The 24262-nt window shown below is 47.4% G+C and overlaps 2 protein-coding genes across 2 annotated transcripts in view; one reads left to right on the top strand and one right to left on the bottom strand.

Annotated features, from left to right (window-relative positions):
* The window catches only part of LOC113930982 (transmembrane 9 superfamily member 2-like), a 77550-nt gene extending 71505 nt beyond the window's left edge, over positions 1 to 6045 (top strand). The window contains exon 16 of the mRNA XM_035725657.1: positions 5881 to 6045. Coding sequence (XP_035581550.1) covers positions 5881 to 5921 — 41 coding nt within the window. The 3' untranslated portion in view covers positions 5922 to 6045. The remainder of the gene's footprint in view (positions 1 to 5880) is intronic.
* A 3680-nt stretch (positions 6046 to 9725) lies between these two features.
* On the bottom strand, positions 9726 to 17416 carry GPR101 (G protein-coupled receptor 101). Its single transcript, XM_027607427.2, has one exon. It carries the CDS (start codon positions 17414 to 17416, stop codon positions 15938 to 15940), a length of 1479 nt encoding a protein of 492 aa, XP_027463228.1. The 3' UTR covers positions 9726 to 15937.
* Positions 17417 to 24262: the final 6846 nt, after the last annotated feature.

The following is a 24262-nucleotide window of genomic DNA, read 5'->3' as shown; positions in this document are numbered from 1 at the left end:
TACCGCCCTCGGGAATAAGCTGATGGAAACAATATCTCAGTCTTTCCCATACCCTTTTGACCCTTCTTTCAGAAAATGGAGGCACATTCTTCCAGTTTTTCCTCATTACTTCTTCAAGCCCAGCTCATTTTGGTTTCAATTTACATTTATGGATCCACATGCCAGGTGCTGTAGGAACGAGCAGGACAGAGTCCTCTCTAGTCTTGAGGGTATGGAAAACTGGGGCTCCCGTTGTTTTTCCCAGTGCAAGTAGCTACACACCTACTCTAACTCTGGGTCCTCCGGTAGCCAGTGTTCTTCTAGTTTTGAATAGTCTGCTAAAACTTTTCAGAGGAAGGGAAGCCTCGCTTTCCCCGGCGGGAAGCAGAACCTGCATTCTCTGGCATATTCTTGTACTGGGTGGCTTACACTCTCTAGCATCTCATACCTGAATTGGTTTCTACTCCCGACACGCCAGGCTTTTCCTGTCCAGCTGCTGCTCATTCTCTGCGGTCTTTCTGCACGAAGCAGTTCGTGGTCACCTCAGCCCGTACTGATCTCCCTACCCTAGAACAAAGACTTGGCTTTGAGTCCCATCTGAATTGCTTATTGGCTGGATGTTGTAAGGCAAGTCGACAGACCCTCTGAGCCCCTCTTTCCTTATAGAATGGGGAGAATCCTAGTACTTAGCTCAGAGACTTCGACTCAATCTGATCGCATGTGTAAGCGCTTAACCCAGAGCCAGGCATAGAAATTTTTAGTAAACAACACATATCGTCCTCATCATTATTATCATCATCATTGTCGTTGTCATGAAATAGAAATTTGGTCATCTTATGCATTGTCACTGGCTCCCAGCTGCCTGCTTAATCAAATCCCAACTTCTTAGCATTCACTCCCTGGTTCTCACCTACTTTTGCAGTCTTTTCTCCTATATGCTTTCTTTGATATTCCCTTAACTCTACTTTTTCTTTTAATATTTTAAAGAATATTTTCAGTTTCTTTATTTTTAAGTAATCTCTGTGCCCAACATGGGTCTTGAACTCGTGACTCCGAGATCAAGAATCATGTGCTCTTCCAACTGAGCCAGCCAGACACCCGATGTTTCCTTAATTCTTCGGTCATACACCCTTAATGTCCCAATCCTTCTGCCATGGTTCTCACTGTTCCTTACAACTGTCAGGGTTTAATTGTTCCAGGCCTTTATGGGTACTGTTCGCTCTGTCTGGAATACCTGTCTCCCATCCTCAAATACCTGAGTCCAACTTTAGAGGACCTTCTCTGTGATGCCCTCTCCAAATTCTTGCCATTCATTCAAGAAGTATATATTCAATACCTGCTGTGCGTCAGGCACTAGCCCTAGAGGCCGGGGCTTTAGCAGTGAACAAAACTTCATATAAAGGGATAAAGATTTCTGTCTTCATGGAGCTTACATTGCTATGCAGTTTATCCAAACAGTTCAGTTTAAACTTTTGTTATCTGCCTACAATGTGCTCAACACCATGCTAAGCACTGGGGGTACAAAACTGAGTAAGCCTTAACCCCTAGCCTCACAGCTATAGTCTGGAGAGAGAAGGCCTCTAAACAGATCATTCCGGGGTGCCTGGGTGGCTCAGTCAGTTAAGCGACTGCCTTCGGCTCGGGTCATGATCTCAGGGTCCTGGGATCGAGCCTCATGTCGGGCTCCCTGCTCAGCGGGGAGCCTGCTTCTCCCTCTGCCTCTCCCCCTGCTCATGCTCTCTCTCTCTCTCTCTCTCTCAGATAAGTAAAATCTCTTTTTTTTTTTAAGATTGTATTTATTTATTTGAGAGAGAGAGAATGAGAGAGAGAGCATGAGAGGGGGGGAGGGCCGGAGGGAGAAGCAGACTCCCTGCTGAGCAGGGAGCCTGATGCGGGGCTCGATCCCGGGACTCCAGGATCATGACCTGAGTGGAAGGCAGTCGCTTAACCAACTGAGCCACCCAGGTGCCCTAGATAAGTAAAATCTTGAAAAAAAACAAAAAACAAAAAAACTGATCATTCCACGCATTGTGGCAAGGAGCCTAAAAATGAAGCTCAGGGTTTTGTGAAAGCAGTGAACAGGGGCGCCCAGCCCCGGCATGGGGAGGGTGAAGGAGGTCAGAAAAAGCTATGCTGGAGAAAGTGATAGAACTTCCTTGAGGGAAGACTGAGTCTTGGAGTTTGAAGATGGAATTGACAGGATGAGCAAGGCATGGTATGGGGAGATCTGTAGGTAATTTGGGGCTGCTGGAGTTTGAAATTTTAAGGCACGGAGTGACAGGAACAAGTCCTAAAGGAGGAAGCTGGGGCCTTGTCCTGGAGGGCCTTATGAGCTGACACCAACGTGGGCGTGCATCGCATTCATTTGTGGAAATGATTGAAAACCAATACAGCGGATGCCCAGGGCCCATCCCAAAGCCCTGAATCAGAATCCTTGCTGATGTTTATTTTTAACAGCTTAAAAGGTTTCTGATACACTCAGGGGTTTGAGTGCTTTTGCCATGGGGAGCTATTAAAGGTTTGCAAGTAGAGGCATGACAATCAAATTTGTGCTTTGGAAATCTCACAGTCACTCTGACCAAGTGCAGGATGGATTGGAGAGAGAGACTGGAGGCAGAGGTGAGCCGAGAGAGTTTTCTAGATGAGAGATGAAGAGAATGTGATGTCTTTGTCAGTGGAGATGTGTAGGATAGCCATCACCTGAGATCATTCCCTACAAGAGCCCTGTTCTGTCCTCCTCATTACCCACCCAGCAAGGGCCGGGCCCAGAGAAAGTGCTTCATGAATACTGAATCAAATATGGCCGAAGAGAGTCAAGGCCCCCAAGACTCTTTTCTCCAAACAATCTTTCTCTTTATTCCTTTGTGTAATGGCTTTCCTTCCAACTTTAAGAAAACCTTCTGTCTGCATGTCTTACTGGTGCAAATTCTGAGATTAATGTGTATTGGAATACAGCCCCCACAGTGGCTGTGGAAAGACTCTTTAAAGGTTTGATCCTATCAAGTAGAATTTGGTAGACTTTCAAAATGTTTTATTTAGCTAGTTTCTTCTTCTTCTTCTTCTTCAAGTGTGCATATATAATGACTACTTTGGGAAAGCCTCAGAAGAAATGTGTACTGGAGAGCAGTCCCAGGATCAGGCTGTGCATTCTTTACCTTAGAGAATTGCAATTAGGGCCAGGACAAGGGGAAAAATGGGCTTCTCTGCTTGGCTTGGGCTGCCTCATCAAGATCCTGCATCACCTGACCTAATGATAAAAGGTTATGAAGCTTAGAAAGAAACTAGGACATTTCTAGTACTGGTTTAGTATTTTCTCTGACCTGAGGCAAAAGTAGACAGAGACACCAAAGTGACCATTCTCTCCCTTTTTGGCCCATCTCTTTTTCTACCCACAAACTGTAGTACAAGCAATTGGGTTGTAGAAAAAAATATTTCCATTTTTCCAGATCCTTTAAGTTGCTTTTCAATTGTGTGGTTCAGTGGCCCTTAGAAGAGAAATTTCCCCACCTCTTTTTATACTTAATGATGTTTGTTCACAGGAAGGAAGGGAGGGAGGGAGAGAGGGGGACAGAAAGGCAGGCTAGACCAGAGGCTCTGAAACCCTGGTTGCATACTAGAATCACCTGGGGAGATTTTAAAAATCTTGATACTGAGGCTGTATCCCAGATCAATCACATCTGGGGGACGTGACCCAGGCAACAGTAGCTGTTAAATCCTCCTAGATGATGCCAGGGTACAGGCAATGTTGAGGACTACCACACTAGTCAAATAAGCCCCATGTGACTATATTTTTCAAGCCCCAGATCAGAACACGAATGCTAGCTCCTCTGACAGGCACCCTAATGTATCTTACCTTTTTCTCTCAGGCCAGTCCCATTAGTTGGGTGGGGGATAGAATTCCTTTCCACTTAGGAGGACCAGAGATGGGTAGCTTGTTCTATATCCTATAGCTAAGTGTCTGCCTGACTCCAGAGTCAGCTGACTTAGCTCAGCTGCCAATCAGAACAGTGTGAGAGTTGATGGAGCTTTGTGTTTCGGGTAGGAGACAATGTGAGTATTGTAAGTTGAGCATCAAACTGAGGGTTCTAGAGGGGAGGGGGGTGGGGGGATGGGTTAGCCTGGTGATGGGTATTAAAGAGGGCACATTCTGCGTGGAGCACTGGGTGTTATGCACAAACAATGAATCATGGAACACTACATCAAAAACTAATGATGTAATGTATGGTGATTAACATAACAATAAAAAATTATTAAAAAAAGTTTGAGAATTCATAAGACATTTCAGTAGTGTATGGGGATAATATGCAGCAAATTGAAATCAGGAATATCTTAGATTCAGAGACATGTGTTAGCTACACATGGTCATCTCCTGAACCTTTGAAGTTGTTGTATTCAGAAAAGGAAGCTTAAAATGGGAATGGGTATTATCATCCCCATTTTTCAGCTGAGAAAATGGAGGTTTGGCTAGATTGTCACTTGCCCAGGATCAGACAGCTAGTAACCAAAAGAGCAGGTTTATGTCACTCCCAGAGCCCATGCATGGTCTTAGTCACTATACCACACTGACTCCTGACAAGGAGCTTTGAAGGGTGGGAGGGAGGTGGCATGATGGTATATTGGATAGCTTGGAAACTGGCAAAGAAAAAGGGACCAAACCCTGCCTAAAGCCTTCTGTGATTAACATGTTTTGCTAGACGATTGATTGTCTTGAGTTACCCCCATTAGATTATAGGATCTGGAAAAGAAGACTCCTATTAGAGTTTTCTTTGTGTTATTGAACCATAATATCATCTGAGAATTGTTTTTATAACATGAACATCGATGAAATCCTATGTTAAAGAAAAATTTGCCCAGAATTGTATCACCCTACATATAAAGGTATCTTCTTTGGTCCATTCTCTGTATCTAGTGCATGGGTTTAAATGTATACAGTGTTCACACTGGTGAGTTACAATCTGGCTTACCTAACACCATATTATAAAGAGTGCTCCATGCTGCTGTATAGTCTTTAAATTTGTCATTTTTGATGACTATCTTATTTCATTGAGCACTTAGTACATCATTTAGCTAAGTCACCTATTGGGGGGCATTTGGTTTGTAATTTTTCAATATTATAAATCATAGTATTATGAACACCTTTTTTGCATGTAATTTTTTTTCTTCTATGGGGTCATTTCATTTTTTTTTTAAGATTTTATTTATTTGAGAGAGAGAGAGAGAGAGCACAAGCCGGGGAGGGGAAGGCAGAGGGAAAGGGAGAAGCAGGCTCCCCACTGAGCAGGGAGCCCTATGCGGGACTCAATCCCAGGATCCTGAGATCATGACCTGAGCCGAAGGCAGCTGCTTAACCCACTGAGCCACCTAGGTGCCCCTACGGGTTCATTTCTTTAGGATAAATCCCCAGAAATGGGATATTTCTCAAGTTTAATAAGACAAAACTTTGATTTATAAAACTAATTTATGTCTTGAATATGCAAGTAAATAATAGATTATTGCCACTTTTGTTACATCAAGTGATAATGGTTACATTTTCTAAATTGAAGCAAGTTATACCAAGTTTATTATATTAGAAACTAGCCTTGGACCTCTTTGTATCCTTTTTGAAATAGAGAACTTAAGCTACTCATTTTTTTTTTTTTTTTTTTTTTTTGCTTTGGTTAGAGACCTGCAGCATTCAATCAAATGGATTCTCACACCCTGTTGCAGGTGGCTGCATCCAGCCCCACTGCTCATCTTTGCTCAACAAGACAGCCTGGTGATTTTTTGTTTGATAATGTGGGAGTCCTGAGATTTAGAGAATCAGTAGTCCACCTCAAAACTGACATGCTTTGCATTTTTGAGAAAGCTACTTTGATTTGCTATAGTCTCTGGTTAACAAGGATCTTTTTCATTTTGTTTCAGGGACAACTGGATTTTTTTTCCTGTTTCTGGTTTATTACTAAAATCTACAGTGTGGTAAAAGTGGATTAAAGAATGTCCCCCAAAGGCTTCCAGGCATGTCACCGCTGCTTTTGAATATATACATCTATATCTGTATGAACATCTATGGAGATATATGTGTATGCTTCCTACTACACATTTTAAATATATATCACTTAAAAATCTCATTGGCCTCAGTTTGTATGACACAAAATACTGATTATGTGGAAAAAAACAGGTTGGTTTGGAAACAGGTTTATTCTAAGTCAGACTGTCCTGAAAAGATACCATAAAAAGGTTTAATTGAAAGCAATTAGAGCAAGGGAGGCACATTTCTTTATGAAATGAAAGCTGAGCACACGGGCTTTTCAGATGAAATGTTTTTTTTTTTTCCTTTTTCTTTATTTTGTTTACAGCATCAGAACTATTGTCAAATAAATCTTAGGTAAAATGTGAATTTTTCTATCTTATGTGGATTGTACAGACTGTATTCCACTCTTGTATTTGGATGACCATTTTATGTATTTATTTATTTTTGAGAGACTTATTTATTTTAGAGCAGGGAAGAAGGAAAGGGGGAGGGAATCTTACTTAAGCAGACTCTGCACTGAGCATGGAGCCCGACACAGGGCTCCATCCCATGATCCTGAGATTATGACCTGAGCCGAAACCAAGGATTGGTGCTTAACTGACTGTGCCACCCAGGGGCCCCTATTTTATTTACTTTTTTTTTTTTTAAAGATTTATTTATTTATTTTGAGAGAGTGAGAATGAGAGAGAGAGAGAGAGAGTACATGAGAGGGGGGAGGGTTAGAGGGAGAAGCAGGCTCCTCGCTGAGCAGGGAACCGATGTGGGACTCGATCCCGGGACTCCAGGATCATGACCTGAGCCGAAGGCAGTCGCTTAACCAACTGAGCCACCCAGGCGCCCTATTTTATTTACTTTTTAAAGGAAGCTCTACGTCCAACATGGGGCTCAAACTGACAACCCTGAGATCAAGAGTCACTTGCTCTATTGACGGAGCCAAGCAGGTGCCCCTGGATGACCATTTTAACAACGCACATCATTTTTTTTAAAGCTTTTATTTGAGAGAGCGAGAGAGAGCATGAATGGGGGTGGGGGGGAGAGGGAGAAGCAGACTCCCCACTGAGCAGGGAGGCTGATGCAGAGCTCCATCCCAGGCCCCTGAGATTATGACCTGAGCCCAAGGCAGTCGCTTAACCGGCTGAGCCACCCAGGCATCCCTGCACATTGGTTTAGTATATATAGAGTTTATGAAATACCGGGCACTGCTGTCTTATTCCTTAATTAAATCTGCACATTTCTGGTTATTGGTTGTCTTTTTCTATTTGCTGTCCTTTGGAGGCTGAGAATGTTCAAGTTTGACTTAGCTTTTCGGAACCAGTTTTCTGGGATTTATTTGCTTTGACTAAACAATAGTCAGGTGTCATAACTCCCCAAATGTCAGGAATTCTTATGACAAATATTCTCTGAGCTTGCAATTTTGGGAAGGCAGTCATGAAAATCATATATTTTCTGTGATACATTTTTATTGATCAATATTGGCCTTCTTGAGGAAAATGTTTGAAAACTGTATATGCACAAGCTTCAATTCATGAACATTCTCAAAGCCTTCCTTAAGCTGAGGAGTACTTGTTTGTGTGTGGGGGGATCAAAGAAGCCCTGTTGCTCTTGAAGGGGAGATTGGGATGGGGAGGGATGGGGTCAGAGAGTTGCATTCTGAAGGAGAGTGGTGGGAGGAAATGGAAGTTAGTAGTTGCCTCAAGGAGGAAGGTAATTACCTAGCCCGTAGGATGCCTTTGTCTATAGTGAAGGATCAGGGCTCAGACCCCAGGCAAATTGGCCTGGGGCCTGGAGCAGACAGGCGAGAGAGGGAGTGGCTATAGAAGGTCAAAAGGTGTGTCTTGAATAGAATTTTCAGATCCTCTCCACTTTCTCCCACTCAGTCTCAAAATCAGGCTGAGCCCTAGGCCCTGCCTGAGAGGAGTAACTGTTGTTGAGATTCACTGGAACCAATTCCATTCTCCTCTAAATACTTTGAACCAAGCAGTGTTATAGTGAGCTTCAGGGGACTCTTCCCACCGGGTTGGCTGCCTGGGAGTTTTATCTAAGCTCACAAGCCCTCCTGTTTGCATTGATGGTAGTAGTTTGCTCGAAAGGCAAATTTGTTAAACGAATGAGCTCTTGGGGCGCCTGGGTGGCTCAGTCGTTAAGCGTCTGCCTTCGGCTCAGGTCATGATCCCAGAGTCCTGGGATCGAGCCCCGCATCGGGCTCCCTGGTTGGCGGGAAACCTGCTTCTCCTTCTCCCACCCCTGCTGCTTGTGTTCCTTCTCTCACTGTGTCTCTCTCTGTCAAATAAATAAAATCTTCAAAAAAAAGAAAAAAAAAAGAATGAGCTCTTGCCATTTGTGACACATGGCTGGACCTTGAGGGTATTATGCTGAGTGAAATAGGCAGAGAAAGACTCGTACCATATGATTTCACTCATATGTAGAATCTAAAAAAAAAAATTAACAAATGGAAATGGACTCAGAGGTACAGAGAACAAACTGTGGTTGTCAGTGGGGAGGGGGGGGAGGGGGATGGGCGAAATAGGTGAAGGGGATTAAGAAGTACAAACTGCCAGTTATAAAATAAGTAAGTGATGGAGATGGAAAGGACAGCATAGAGAATACAGTCTATCATGTTGTAATAATGTTGTATGGTGACTGATGGTGACCATACCCATTGTGGGGAGCAGCGAGTAACCTACAGAATTGTTGAATCACTGTGTTGTCCACCTGAAACTCATATAACATTGTAGGTCACCCATACTTCAGTAATAAGTATTAGAAAGAAATAGAAGGGCAAATTTATTTTTGCAGCTGTGTGCAGGTCTCGTGGCAGCCATCTTTGAACATCTTGAAATACAATGTGTACATCAGTGTTTAGCTTGATTTTGGAGTGAAAAATGGAGAAGAGCACTTTACTTTGATTGAAACGGAGATTAATAGCTCCCTGAGCCTCTGAGCATGGGCCATGAATGCCACTCGGGAAGCACGAGGTGTGCAATTCCTTGAACTACTGCTGATGAGATGACAGAAGAGCCACTAGCAGGTCAAGCACGTCAGCTCCGGAGGAACTAGGGGGCTCTTATGTTGTAGACATATTTGACTGTCTTGTCTGTGTCCTGTGTGTGCATATGTCATGGCTGGTGTTCAAGGTATAATTTTCTCACCCTGGGGCTCGAGGGAACGTGCGCCTGCCCTCCTGTTCCGGAAACCCTGGTGAACTGGGGCTGAGCTGAGGTGGCTGGGACTGGGTTGTGCCAAGGGAGGTGTCCTGGTAATGGGTAGCAGGGTGGTAGGAGCAGGAGCCCAGTGGGGGTTACCTGGGTGCTGGGCAGTATTGTTTCCTAAAATGGAAGGCTACTCCTTCCCCTCCCCCTGGGCAGACCTCATTGCCTTGGGAACCCCACAAACCACCTGGCCCTTTTCCTACTCTGCCCACCCAACTGTCACTTTGAAATCCTTTTCATTCATAGAGGACTGAGGCACATGCCCCTCTTCCAGCAAGCCCATCAGGATGGCTCCCCCATCCTGTGGCATATTTCTTGTATTGGGGCAGCACAGTATGAAATCTTGGAGCCCCTATGTTCCATCCTACCATGTCATACAGTTAGTTTATCCTGTCTCCTCCCTTCGAGCAAGACAGAATGCACGGGGACCTAGTTGTGTGTCTCCCTCACTGTTTTCCCACTGAGCCCAGCATAATAACCAGATACGCACATTAAAATTAGACTTTATTTAGCATATTTAAGAAGAATACCAAGGACAGATTAACAGCACCTATTTAAGAAACACAAACATTACTTAATAATATTTAGTTAAGCCACAAACATCAATCTCTCTGCCTTCCCCAAGCAGGAGTCCATTATTCCTGTCCGGCAAAAAAAATGCATTGTAACCATTTTAGAAAGGATCCAATTAAAACCAACCAATATATGAAACCTTGTCCTTGGGCAGAGTCTCTGAGACTACTGGCCCATGTAACAGTATTGATTTATGAATTTGACTGGGGTGTGAAGGGGTTTCTCTTCTTGCTGGGGCAGGAGGATAAAGCCCACCCCTTTTGTGCACCTGAAGGTAAGTTGTGCCAAGGGGAACCTGGCCCCAGGATTGTAATGTGGCAATCCTTTGAAAAGGCACTTTTAAATTACAAATTTTTTTTAAAGGAAAAGGAAAATTTTAAATTCAAAATTGAACATATTAAAGAGAACTGTTTTTGACTGAATGCATCTTTCTATGGTTTTCAGTCTCAGAGCACATAAAATTTGATTTTTAAAGGCAGTTTTAGAAATTACTCAATGAGGGTATACGTATATACATAGTCTTCTGTTTTCATATTTTTGTTTTAAAATATAATAAACTCATCGTTCTCTCTTTTTCGTCTGATGCAAATGTTGTTGATACATGACTGTAATATTCTCAAACACCTTAGCTGCGAACCCCGGAGGAGTCCCACTACGTTATTTACCCATCCGTGCTCTAGCTCATCTCTCAGGCGACCGATCAAAGGAAAAACCCAGAGCAGCCTTTTTCTGGGTTTGGGTGCTGCTCTAGCCATAGAGGGATGGGCACAATATAGATCTGCTAAATGTGTGTCCTGTCAGTTCACGGTCAGGTACTGGTTGGGTCTTGAGAGTACAGTATTTTTTTTTTTTTTAATCCTGTCAACAGGACTCCAATAGCCTCTCCTGTGGTCTGTGCTCTTTGAAGGGGAAAGGATTGTCTTTTTTGATTTTGCATTCTGTACATTCACCCTAATGGACAACAGGCATACCAGTGCCAAGCATGTTGTGGAGAACGGCCAGGGAGGACTTCAGCCAAGATTATTAATTCACACTAATGATCAATTGTACTAGAATAAGTTCTCCCCTGTCAGAGACTACCAGGGATTTAAGGAACGAAAGGCACCTGTTACCTGCTACCCCACTGTATAAGAGCCGTCTTATACAGCCTGTAGTATACACTTTAAAAATGAAATTTTAAAAAAACGAATGTACTATGTTCTACTTCAGAAACTGACCAAGGTGTGGGTCACACATGAAATTCTGCATGCATTTTATTAACTTTACATGTACGAACTATCCATTGTTGAGGATGACACTATCTATGAACACATACAATCTAATATCTAGCACCTTATCTCCAAGAACACTGGTATTTTATATACAGTTACAGCTTAGATTTAGGAGAACTACCACAGAAGGGAATACACCACTGAAACAGACCAAAATACCAAATTTTTAACATTAAAGTTGTAACACAGATGAAGCATGGTGGGGAATCCACTCAACTTTAAAGCACCAAGCTAAAACCAATCTTGTTTCCGTCTACAGTTTGGAACAAGGGAGATCCAGTAATGAGTCTTCAAACATAGCGAGCCTCTCGTGAGTGTAGAAATTATGTGGTTTCCTCTTGGTGTGTGTACTTTGAGATCTAAGAGTTTTGGGAGGCAATGATGGGAACATTTGATTCCTACTGGCAGCCTTCATTTTTACCCCGAGGATTCTTATTCTACTTACCAAAGAGCAGTGAACTTGCCAGTGACGTGGCAATCAGTGGTCAAGTTCGGTGGACTGCAGCTTTCCTACTTCTTCCTTCAGCCAGTCTTGTTGCTTTTAGCAGAAGACTGCTGTAAACAAGCTGGGCATTTGCCATCGAGGAAGAGAGCCTTTGTAAGTAACTGGAAAGAATTTATGACAAGGGCTTCTTTTCAAGTTTTAGGCTATGGTCTGCTATCTGCAGCTCACTGCTTCCATCTCCTCGTGCCTAAGCTGGGAGGGGCTTTGAGGGGGGTCAAGAGCACCTGTCCAGCCCACAGAAAACGAGAGAGACAGAGATAAGGAGGGAGAGGGTTAAAAGCCATGACTGACCAGATTTTCTCTCCTTATCTTGGTAACTGGCTGGCAGCCAACTGTTCCTTTAATCTTTTTGTCTGCTCTAGAAGGAAAAGACGTTTTGCTTAGAGAAGCCTCTCCTGACAGCATGGGGTTTGTCTTAAAGAGGAACACAGCAAAAAACAAAAACAAAAACAAAAAACAATAACCAAAAAGAACCATTATGAGGGGCAAACACTTCTTTTGTTTTTTTTTTTTTTCCTCAAAATATGGGGGAGGATAGTTGTGAGAGAAAAAACGAGTCCAGTAGTTAATAAATTGTTATTCTCTGTGTTTCATCCCGACAACCTCTGAGGGTTTTATTTTGGAGAGTTCCAATTACCAGATGATGCATAATTCTTCTCTTCCAAGTGGTGTATTTCAGACATTTTTAAGAGCATTTTGGCAAAGTCTAAGAAAGAACGCCTAGTTTAATCTTGTAAATTATTCTTCAAGGTAGTATGAAAAAAATCTTTTGAAGTAACTTTAGCTTAATTGGCTAATTATGTATAAAATAAGGCAATGTTAGGCACCTTATAATTTTATAGGTAAAAGTTTTTTTAGTGTTTTTTTTTTTTCCTGCTGCAATCAGTGGACAGTATCTACAGGACTGAAGGTGTCCCCAAAGATGGGCTGTATTGGGTGCTTTTTGGGTAAGAAATGAGGTGCCGACCTCCTCCTAAGCTATAAAATGGCACTTTTCCTTACCTGTTGAATTTGAAGTTGATATCCCGTCATCTCTAAATTGGACTGGAGTTGGGGAGGAGAGAGAAAAATACCTTTTACTGCTGCTCACTCCTACCTTTCACTTCTCTCCTTCCCTGCTTCCACGGGCCTCCAGGTTCCTGCAAATCTGTCAGCTCTGGGTGCAGGAGGGGACTGGCCAGCAGGGCAAGGGGAGGGAGGGGGAGTGAGACAGGTGGAGGCAGGGGCCTGCCGGCAAGAGGTAGGCAGGGAGCTGCTCTTTGTGGTGTTTTCCAGAAGATGGACCCTTGAATCACAGAAGCCATGGAAGCCCAAGGCTTGCTCCTTATTACTGCCTTCCCAAGCTTTTTGAAATTGGTGTGTTAGTGAAAGCACCTGCGACTCCTTGGCAAACTAGATGCTTTATTATTTTTAAATAAGGAAATCATTAAATTGGAAATCACATCATTTCAAAGTCTGATTTGTCTGGCCCCTGTACTTTAATGGGATTTTTACTGCACATATGAAGTGGCCTTGGCAAAAGAATACATCCTTTAAAAACATTTAGGGAATGCTATTGCACATGAGGATCTGTGAGGCTAATGATGACTTTTTTGTGTGCTTTCAGATTTTTAAATGACAAAACAGTATGTGCAGCAAAACCTCATTAGGTTGATAGTGTTCTATTCAAAATAGCACAAAATTTGAAGCAGTTGCTATCTCGAGCTAACCAGAGGCCCTATTGTTCATTAAGTAGAAAATGTCAGCAAAGCAGAGTGCTCTTAATTCAAAGGTCCTCTTTTCCAGTCTCCTAATTTTCAAAAGGTTTTCACCTTTGAAAAATCCAATTTGCTGTAAGAACGGACAATGACTAAAATAGGGAAAAGAGGAACTTTATAAAGGAAATTGGTGAGTCTTGGTGGCCCGGAGAATGTTGCGTGTGCTGTTAAGTAAACTTACCACACTCGGACAGGCTCTGGTTCCATTTTGATTTGGGATTTTGGCAAACAATTTTCTCTGATACACTTTGAAGGGGTTGAGCTTTAAAAAATAAAACAAGAAGTTCAGTTTCAACAAAATATTTGGAGACACGTGTGTTGGAAATCCTGTTTCCTACCCAGGTAAGCATTTCTACTCAAAGGACAGGCTCTCGCTACTTTGAACTGTTTTGACCATGACAGACCTTCAAGGCGATACCCTTCCCCCGTATTAAGAGGCCTGGCCACACGGGCCATTTCTCCACCCAGCTATCCTTTGAGGACAGGTCACTGTGAGAGTTTGGCAATAAATTGGTATAATAAATTTATGACTATTAATTCACTTTATACATTTTAGTAGAAAAATAAAGGATAGTGCAAGGGGAAACTTCAGCCCACACTTGTCAGAATTACCACACGCTCCAGGGTAATGAGGTTGGAACTGATAAGATTTTCACGGACACACTGAGTCGACAGGCCAGCTCAGTACCGTTTGCCTCTATCCCCCTCTCCTTTCCTAAATTCTGAACGTGGCAATCCCAAGTTTCCACGCAGACTTATTCATAGCCCACATACACTGCTGTTTACCTCTCCCCCTTGAGAAGCTCATGTTGGAATCTGTGAGGAGGAAGAGATAAAAAAATTCAATGAGTTGGTCCTTTACATGAATGAAATTTGAGTTCTAATATAGACATGGTAATCACACAAGAATGAGGCTAAACTCTGAATATGGCCATCTTTATGTACAACCACCCGACGAACCATTTTTCAACCAAATACCCCCTCCTCTCCCTCCACCCATATTAATGTTGGCTTTCTGCATGAACAGTTGACTGGCCATGGAGTTGCTTTCATTTGATCATCAGGAGGATCAAAAACACTGTCTTGACCATTTTGGGGGTCCATGTTTATTTGGTCATGTCAATGTGGTCTGTGCCCTCAGAAATACACAGGCATATCCTGACCCAAAGTGATTTTGGGGTTTGAGATGTGAAAGAGCCTTCCTCTGTATTGACCCTGGGGATAATTTAGGTATTGTGAAGTCTTTGCCAAAGCAACGTATTTCAGTAGCAATACTTAGGATATGTCTGACCTGAATGCTTTCACTTAGGATTGTTTGAAATAGGTCAGATGCTTGCCAGGTATTGTGAAACCACCGTCTCTGCTATTTCTGACTCTCTTCTATTTCTCTTCCACATCTGCAGGGAGCTTAAAGGCTTTAGAGAGAGCCACAGGTGGAAAAGACACATGGGTGTGCCTGGAGGAAGGAAAATGTTTAGCCTGTCTTACTTGCTCCCCACGTGGAGGTCATGTCACTTGTCTATGATCCCACGGACACAAAAGAGATTTCTAATGGCCACATCACTCTTGATTGGCAGTGTGAGTTTTGTAAACTTTTAGCCACTCCCAGTCACGTTTCTTTCTTTCTTTTTTTTTTTTTTCTGGAAATACTGTTTGACCAAAAAGGCCTATTTGGGAACCCCCGCACCCCCACCCCCGAACAAGTGACTGGCAGAGGAGATTTGGAGGATTCTTATGAGCATCCCGATTCAATCACAAAGGGAAAACTGTGAAATTGTGGCATGCTTTCTGTCTCACTATTATTCGAATAGGAGACAGAAAATAGTTTTAGTGTCAATTGACAATTTTCCATTTGCGTGGAATGACCTGGGTCCCAGCCCGAGCACAAACCCAGGGTTTTACGGAAAAGAGCCAACTGTTTAGCCTCATGGATGTGTGTTATTTCTCTACCTTTTCCCTTGGACTACCTTCCCATTTCAAACATGCCCTAATATCCTGTTCTGCTTTTCTGGATCCCTTTCGAGGATCTAGAAACTTTCTTGGTATTTTAACTACACGATGCCCTTTGCCTTAGTTTCCATAATAGTCTTTACACCAGATCGTGGGTCTCTTCAGTTTAGAACTTGACTCGTACATTGATCAGTCAGTGGGGTTCTGCTTCTTGGGCTCCATGAATGATTTGGTCCGCTGCTTTTCTTTCAGTTGAACACAGGCTGTAGCCCTTACCCATAATCTCTTGACCTGAGGGCCTAAAAGTCCTTAAGTTCACAGGCATCATCTTCCTTTTTCCTCAGAGCAAAAGCTGACACGCTGTAGCTCTGGGGAGACAGACACAGGTCCAAAGTGGATAGCCCTTGTTGCTTTAAGAAATTTAGAGCCTAATACTTTTTTTGGGGGGGGATATTTCAGTCAGAATCCTCAAGTCTGCGCTTTGAGGGACACACTTCTAAGGGAAAACTCCAGTTCCTACCTCTTCCACATGTTTCTCTATCTGGCGGTGAGAAGGATGTGTGCAAGGCCTTTGCCTGAAATGGTATGGGTTGGCGTTACCGGGATTGGGGGCGGTCCGCGGAAAACAAAGCTGCTCCTGTTTCTGCACTGTGCACGGTTCAAGCTTTGCCTTCGAACTAGCTTCAAGGCGAAATGGCAGAATCATGGGAAGGGATGGTCTTGCCTTCGGTCCCACCCTCTGTGCCGGCTTCTGTTCCCGGCAGGTCTGGGTGGCTGTCTTCTTTTGGGGGCTTTTCCTTGCAGAAGAACTTCTTCAGCATATCCTGGATTTCCTTCTTGATGGTCTTGTGCATGTAGCCGTAGATGTACGGGTGGATGCAGCACTGTAGGAAGAAAAGCCAGATGATGATGGTGATCACCCACTGGGGTACCTTGGTTTGGACATCCACCCACACAGCCAGGACTGCTAGGAAGCAGTAGGGCCCCAGAGACAGCACGTAGGAGAAAATGATGAGGAAGATCACTTTCGCAGCTTTGCACTGGTAGCACCTGGGCAGAGGAGGGTCGCTGGCGCTGTTTCGGCGACTGGGCGGGAGACTCTCTGGGATGTTCACGGCCTCGATGTCATCCTCACTGAAATTGATGGCCTCCTCGCCAAACTCCATGTCATCTTCACCCAGGTCGATGTTGCACTGGCCTTCCTCCGTGCGGCCCTTGTCTGCCTTCAGGCTGCCCTCTTCCTTGCCCTCCGCGCTGCCTTCCCCGGCCACCACCGAGCTGCATTCTCTGACCCCCTCGCTGCCCTTGGCCGTGCTCCCCGAACTGCTCTCCACGCTCCCTTCCTTGGCCTCCACGCCGCCCTCCTGGACCTTGACCTCACCTCCATGCTGGCCACGGATCGCATCCTTCCTCTCTCCCTCTTCAACTTCATTCTCCACGCGGTCCTTGGCCCGAACCTCCAAGCTGTGGCTCTTGACGTTGTACAGCAGAGCATGCTGCCGCCGGGCCGCACCGAACACCACGGAGTAGCAGGCAATCATGACCACCAGTGGAATGATGATGAAGGACACCACGCTGAGAATGGTGTAGCTGGGGCTGGCCCCCCAGATCATGGAGCAGAGGGCATTGCGCTGGTCAAAGGCAGCCTGGCCCCAGCCGTAGAGAGGGGGTGTGCTCTGCAGGATGGCCACGATCCAGGTGCCGTAGAGGAGCATGTACCCCCGGCGCGGGGTCATCTTGGCGGGGTAGGAGAGGGGGTGGATGATGGACAGGTAGCGATCCACGGACACCACCACGATGGTGTTGACACTGGCAAAGGCGAACAGGTGAGTGAGGCTCACCAGGGCGGTACAGAAGTGGCTGTTGAGGGGCCAGAAGAGAGGCACGGAAGTGGCCACCACCCAGGGGGCCACGAGCGAAATCTGCAGCAGGTCAGTGACGAGGAGGTTAAAGATGAAGCGGTTGGTGACCTGCAGCAGCTGCGGCTTGCGCTGCAACACGAGCGCCAGCACTATGTTGCCGACGAAGGAGGCGGTGAGGAAGATGAGCAGCACGCTCGAGCGGATGATGCCGTGAGCCAGGCTGATGGGCATTTTGGAAAGGGGCAGGCACGTGTGGCTGCTGTTGCTTTCGCGTGTGCTGTTGGTGCAGGTGGACGTCATGGCGGCGGCGGGCGGGCCGCACGGGCCGTGGCCAGTGCCTGTGCTGGGGCCGGAAGAAACACCCGGGGCCGGGTTAGTCACCCCGCCCTCCCCGGGACCCCCGCGCCGCCCTGGCCCGCGGGAGGGCAGTTTCTCCGCACCTCCTCTTGCTCTCCCGGGCCCTCCGCTCGGCTCTCCCTCGGGGTCTCGGGGTCTCGGGGTCTCGGGGTCTCGGGGCTCCCCGGGGCTCCCCGCCCCCCGCCCCCGCCGCTCCCGCGGGCGTGCGCGCGCTGCGTCTCTCCCACATCGTCTCTGCGTCTCTCCCGCGATCTCTGGCGCTGGCGCATGCGCGCGCGCTGTTTCATGCCCGAGCGCTGTCTCTGCCTGTTTACGTGTCGCTCCATCTCTCCCCAGTGTCCCTCACTAGCGCACTTGCCCTGTGGCTCTTGGGGGTCTGTGGCCGTGTCTCACCGTTCTTCTCCAACTCTCTCGCCCGGGTCTCTCACTCTGTCTCCTGTCTCTCCTTCCCAGTCTCTCGCTAGCACGTGCGCGCAGTCGTTCCCCGTCAGTCTCTCGTTCTCTCTCCAAGCTTTCCGTCTCTTTGTCACTCCCGTCCGTCCCTTCAGGTCTCAGTCAATTTCTCGGACTCCGTCCCCTCCCCCGCCCCCCGCCCCGTTACTCTTTCGCCAGCGCACTTTCTCTGTAGCTGTGCGCGCACGTCTCTCTCTGTCTCTCTCCTCCCGTCTCCCGGCCTCGTCCCCGTCTCTCCCTGCGTCTCTCGCTGATGCGCTCCCATCTCTCTGCGTGTCTCTGCCGGTCGCGGTCTCTGTCCCTCGCTAGTGCGTGCGCTGCTCGGTCCTTTCCCGATGCGGTCTCGTCTCTCCCGGTCTCCCCCAGCCTATCTCCCTGACAATCTCTGTGGGTCCCCAGTGCCCCTGTTCAGTATCCCTCGCTGCCTGCGTGTCCCAGTCGCTCTCCGCGTCTCCCTCTGTCTCCCGCGTGTCTCCCTGCGGATTCTGTCTCTCCGCGCGTTTAGTTCCCTGTTTACCGCTGTCTGCCCGTCTCTCGCCGTTGCCTCTGACGATCTGCCGCTGTCTCTCCTGGCTCTCCCTGTCTCTCGTGGCTCGGGCTATCTCGCTAGCGCGCGCACTTACACACTCGGGTTCTCTGTCTTTCCCTCTGTCCCCGGGACTCTCGCGCAACACTTTCTTCGTATGTTTTCAGTGCGTGTGTATCTCTGTGTCTCTCCGTTTGCCTCCGACGATCCCTCACCTCGGTTTTTCTCTGGCCGGATCTCTGTCTCCGATCTCTATCTCTGGGTTGACTATTTTGCCATGGAAACCAGCTGCCGCCCTGGCTACCGCGGGCTCCGGCGGATAAATCTCCTAGTTTCTCAGCGGCGCGGCCGCAGCGGGAGGCAGGGAGGATGCCTCCTGCGACCCCCTCCCTGTATCCTCCAGCCCCCCCCCCCCCCCCGCCCGCTATCTCTCTATCTCTCGCAGCGGCGCGGCTGGGGAGGGGGGAGCTCGGGGGGAGCTCGGGGAGAGGAGAGGAGGCAGGGGTGCCGGCTGGTGGGAGAGTCTGAGAGAGGCAAAGAGGGAGACACCGGGAGGCAGAGAAGAGAAAGGGAATGAGAGAGACAGAGAAAGAAAAAATGAGACCCGGAGAGACAGAAAGAGAAGGAGAGACGGAAACAGGATGAGAGCCACCCGCAGAGGCATAGAAAAACGAGAGGAAGAGGAATGGAGACCACGAATGAGAGACAGCAAGCGAATGAGAGGCAGGGAGAGACGGAGAGAGGAAAATCGAAGAGAGACTGAAGGAAGAGAGGACGGGGAGCAAAGGGGAGAGTGGGGGGCCGCGCGCGAGAAGTGCGAGGGCACAGGCGAGGGCTGCGGGCGGGCGAGCGGGGCGCACGGGGGGCTCGGCGCGGCCGGGCCCGGAGCGGCTGCCGTCGGGCCGCGGCGGACTGGGCGTCCGGGGCGCTCGAGCGCGGGGCCAGGTGGGCGCGGGGGCCGCGGCGCGGGCAGCGGCCCCGGGCCGCTTACCTGTTGCTGGCGGAGGCGTCGCGCCGCGGGAGCTGCGTGCCGCTCCTTCGGGGACTCGCCGCGCTCGTCCGGGCTGCCTCCCGAGGCGCCGGCGGCGGGGGAGCTCGCGGCGGGCGCGGGGCGCGGGGCGCGGCGGGAGCGGGGCGCCTGAGCCCGCACGTCCGGCCGGCGCGCCGCGCTGCAAGCTCTGAGCGGCGGCGGGGGCGCGCGGCGTCTTAAGGCGGCGCGGGGCCCTCACCTTGCGGCGTCCCCCTCCCCTCGGCCCCCGCCCGCGCCGGTGACGCACGAGGCCGCGGGCGCCGGGAGCAGCGGGGCCGGCGGGTGGGGGGCGCCGCCGCGGACCCCGCTCCCATCTTCTCACCCCGCGGCCCCCACCGGGGCGGCCCGAACTCGCCGACACCTCACAGACTGGGGATTGTCGCCAGGACGGATTTTCGTGCAACCCTGTGCCTTCCTGGCCCCCGGATTTCGGGCCAGGCCCCGGCCACAGACCTGCAACAGTTCTTCCCAGAGGAGCAGAAACCTGGGCCCGGGCCTCCGGCCACGACCTTTGAAGACCCCCCTCCCCTCACCTCCACTCCCCTAAAGTAAGAACCACCCGTGGGCCCGAGAGAGGAATCGTGACTCTGAGGTCACCAATTTTCCAGTTTTCTCTAGCCCCCAGCAAGGGCTAAACAGTAGTTCCTTTCCTGTGGGTTTTGGGAGCATTTCGTCGAGGAGAAGCTGCTTAATTATCCACTATATTATTTGATTGAAGTCTGTCTATAAGTCCGCCCCCCCCCCCACCAGGTACTGTGGTACTGTGTTAAGCTGTTTACACGGAGAATACCACCGAATCCTTACCTCAGCCTTGTGAGATAAGTACTGCTATTATCTTCATTTTATAGAGACAGAAGCCGAAGCTAAGAGAGATTGCCCTACTTACCCAAGTTCAAGTAAATGTTGCACCTGCTTTATTAACCAAGACTTTCTGGTCTCTCCCAAACATACGGAGAGTTTGCTCTGTATCATGCCTGGACGGACACCAGGGCATAGGCTGTCTCCCTCCCCCCCCCCCCCCGCCCCCGCCACTCCCCCCAAATAAAAAGGGAGGGCCAGGCCTGGGAAGGTATCCCATATCCCAGTCCAGGGGTCATTTGCATGAGGTTTCCAAGAGATGAGGAAACGTTTTCTAGGTAGGAAAGAAGGGAAAGCATGTTCTGCAAGAAGGAGACACACTGGCAGAGATAAGGCTTCGGGAGAGAGCTGGGTGCCAAGAGAGGCTACAGTATGGTGAGTGTCAGGAGGTGAGCTGGAAAAATGGGGCAGGAGCAGGTCCTGAGGGACCTTGAATGCCAGCCTGGGGACTTTGGACTGTATCCTCAGATGCCTGGAGGGCTGGCGAGGATTTGTTTTATTATGAACAATTTCAAACGTACGCAAGTGTAATGAGAATAATAAAATAAGCCCCCACGTTCACGCCATTCAGCCTTAACAATGATAATATTTTGCCATTATTGTTCATTGATGGTTTCTGTGCATGGCGATGTGATGAGATTTCTGTTTTTCCAGGGTCTTCTAGAAGCAGGGCTGAGGTGGGGGTGGGTGAGACATTGAATGGACAAAGAGCAGAAAGGAGGCTGTGTGGCAGGGGACAAGTCAAGTCCGGTCTTGACAGGTCACGCAGAGGGTGCTGAACGGAGAGACCCACGGAAAGGCAAAATTGACAGAACCGAGCGATAAGGGCAGGAGGTGTTGGAGAGCGTCTAGAATGAGCACAAGATTCTGAGTCCGTTCATGGGCTAGAGAGAGACGCCCCCTACTCCTGCATCCCATGCCTCCCGGACAGGGAGACAAGGCAGGTGTCTCATCAGGCTCCAGGACGCTCTTTGGATTTAAAGTCCTACATTTGCTGTAGATCATTTGTCTTTTTTTCTGCTAGACCTGATTTTATCTTCCCAAGGTTGAATGGTATAAACCTGGTCGTTTTTCCTGGAGACAGTTTCCATGATAATCGCTCACAGTTATTAATTTCTAGCCTCATGCTGGCCATGGTGCAGAATCCCGGGTGGCATGCACTGTCAAATGGCAGTTCCCTCAAGACGCCGGTATTTTAGAATCACTTGGGAGGCAGTCAAGCTGTGACAAGTGGTCAGAGACCAAGGCCAGTTCAGTCCATCCCGCCCTTTCCTCCTTTCCACTGCGGTCCCCAGAGTTCTCTGGACTGCTGGGATCCATCAGAGACAGGGCGCAGACCTCGAGGTACATATTAAAGGTGGGTGCCTTCGAATGGCAGGTACATGGAGCCTGCGGCTGCACCCCTGGGCGCTAAGCGGGATGAGGCCTCTGCAACTGACGCCAGTCTGCCTGCAGGAAACAGCAAGAAAGCCAAGGAAGCTCTGGGAAAGAAATGAAAGTCACTTTTGTGTTTTTTTTTTTTTTTTTTTTTTTTTTTTGTACAAGGAGATATTTGAGGGTTGTAAATCCTCAGGTGTCTGTTTCCTCTTGTTCCCTCCAGGCATGAACAGAGTTGGTGTCCTTGAATTTCAAAGGCATTCAAGTATCAGCATCCCAACTGGAGGTATGTGGGGGGCCTTGGACAATGTGGATTTGGCTTCAGGCCCTGCAGGCTCTGATTCTGATGGCCTTGGAAGAGCCCTTCAACTGACAAGCTTCCTTAGATTCTGGAGAGGTTCTTGGGATGAGACAGGGAGAGTTTGGGGTGATGGCGCAGACGTCACCTAGTCCTTTTCCCTACCTTCACAATTCTGTGGCAACAGAAGTAATCTTGGGATAATACTATTAGAGAACAAGAAGCTACTAGAAGAAAGGGCTCTAGGGTCTGGCGACAGTCACATGCTGCAACATTGGCTAGCAGCATGCCAGCCTGATCTTCCCAGACTTGTTCACCTCATCACACTGCCCTGATGGATGTATCAACTGCTGCATGAGGGAAATCACAGGCCCACCACTCAACCCAGGTATTGATTCTGGTAACAATGGAGGTGCAAGGGTCCTTGAGTGCCTACCATGTGCCAAGCCCTATGTTTGCTCTATCCTCTTTAAACCTTGAGGAAACTCTGCAAGTTAGAGATTAATACAGTATTTTTAGAATCCAAGATATCATATATCATTAAGAAAGAAAAGCTGCAAATTTAACTGTCACATCATTCATAGCAATATACCTCTTTATTTCAAGGATGCTAAAATGTAAAAAGAAAAATTAAAAAAGTGCTTTAGAAGCCATGAATGATAGTACCATCCCTGTCCTTACAGAGAGGTTGAATAACTTACCCAAGGCCACACAGCATGTGTTGGAGCTGAGAGGTAAAACCTGTTCTACCTGACTCCAATGCAGGGACATTTCCTAGACTGCTTCTTGGAAGGCTCAAGAGGCAAAACAGAAAGGTTCCCAGGGACCCAGATCAGAAAAAAACGTTTGGAATCCAGGAGAATTGCTAGAATTGCGGGAAGACAAATGCAGGGGCGGTGATAACGGCTTCTCTTAGTGGGATACATGGCTCCCATAGGTGGCAAAATGACCAAATTAGTTAATCTAAATTCTAAGTCATACTCTTTCTTGCTTAGCGAGTTTGTAATAAGTCAGTGGGGAATAATATATGGTTTTGTTCTGGATTGCCTACCCATGGGAGCGTTTAAAGTTTTTCCATGTTATGAGCTTCTCTGGCATTCACTTTAGGCCAACCCTAGGGGTTGTGTTTGCAAAATCCAAAGGAAATTAAGTACCATCTGGGTGTGAGCTAATATTGCCCACTCCATGGGCTTGGGCAGGACAGAAGGTCTGGATTTCAAAGCTATGTCTATCTAAATCAAATGGTTTGGAAGAGAGTATTGGCAGAAAATAATTGGATGGATTAGAAATGAAGAGCAGGAGACCCGATTTCTAGTCCTAGTTCTGTGGCTAACTTGCTGTGTGACTATGAGAAGATCCTCTCCCCTCTCTGATCTCTGTTTTCTTAATCCACTAAATGAGGAGAGGGAAGTGTTAGGTAATCTCTAAAGATCTTGTCAGTTTCTGACTTTTGATTCCATCCATTTTCTATCAGGGTATTATTAAAAATTCCCCAAACTAATCCAACTCAAATATTTAAAAACTGAAATCTGGACTTCTGCTTCTGGCCGTGAAAGAATGACGAGGACTGGATTTACCCTTCCACTCCAAACAGCTAAAAAAGTGGCCAAAATATATGAAATAGTGATTGTCACACACTGGAAAACAAGAAGTACAGGACAGTAATCCTCAGGAAAAGAGAAATAAATGAGGTGAGCCCAGTTTGCTACATAGAAGAGGTTTCCAGTTGGGGAGCCCAGGCTGAACCTGAAAATCTGCCTAAATTGAGGAGACAGAGTTTAGAATTCAGGGAGGTGAGGGTGGCTAGATTTTACAAGGTAATATACTAGAGAGGAGCTTCTGAGAGAGAGAGAGAGAGAGAGCGCACACGTACTCCAGGGATCTGTAAAAGGTACCTCTCAAATTTTTGACCAAATGCTGATCAGCACGTGTGTGTGAGAAAACTCCCTATGGCTGGGGAAAGAATGACGCAAAAGGAATAGGTGGAGGGATGTCTAGAGCTCACCCATGGCCGGCTAGAGCTCAGGTTCCCAAAAGCCAGAGAGAAGACACTTCGTAACATACAGGACAGCAGACTGACTACTCAGAAGAAGATTGCCTTAGTGGTGGAGCCAAATTAACCTTAGTCTAAAGTTTGTTCTTTTTTTAAGATTTTATTTATTTGACAGAGAGAGAGAGAGAGGGAGAGAGAGCACAAGCAGGGGGAGGGGCAGGCAGAGGGAGAAGCAGGCTCCCCGCTGAGCAGGG

Source organism: Zalophus californianus, chromosome X (assembly GCF_009762305.2).
Source record: "Zalophus californianus isolate mZalCal1 chromosome X, mZalCal1.pri.v2, whole genome shotgun sequence".
Taxonomy (NCBI): domain Eukaryota; kingdom Metazoa; phylum Chordata; class Mammalia; order Carnivora; family Otariidae; genus Zalophus; species Zalophus californianus.
Note: the sequence above shows the minus strand (reverse complement) of the source record. Positions and strands in the feature narration are given on the sequence as shown.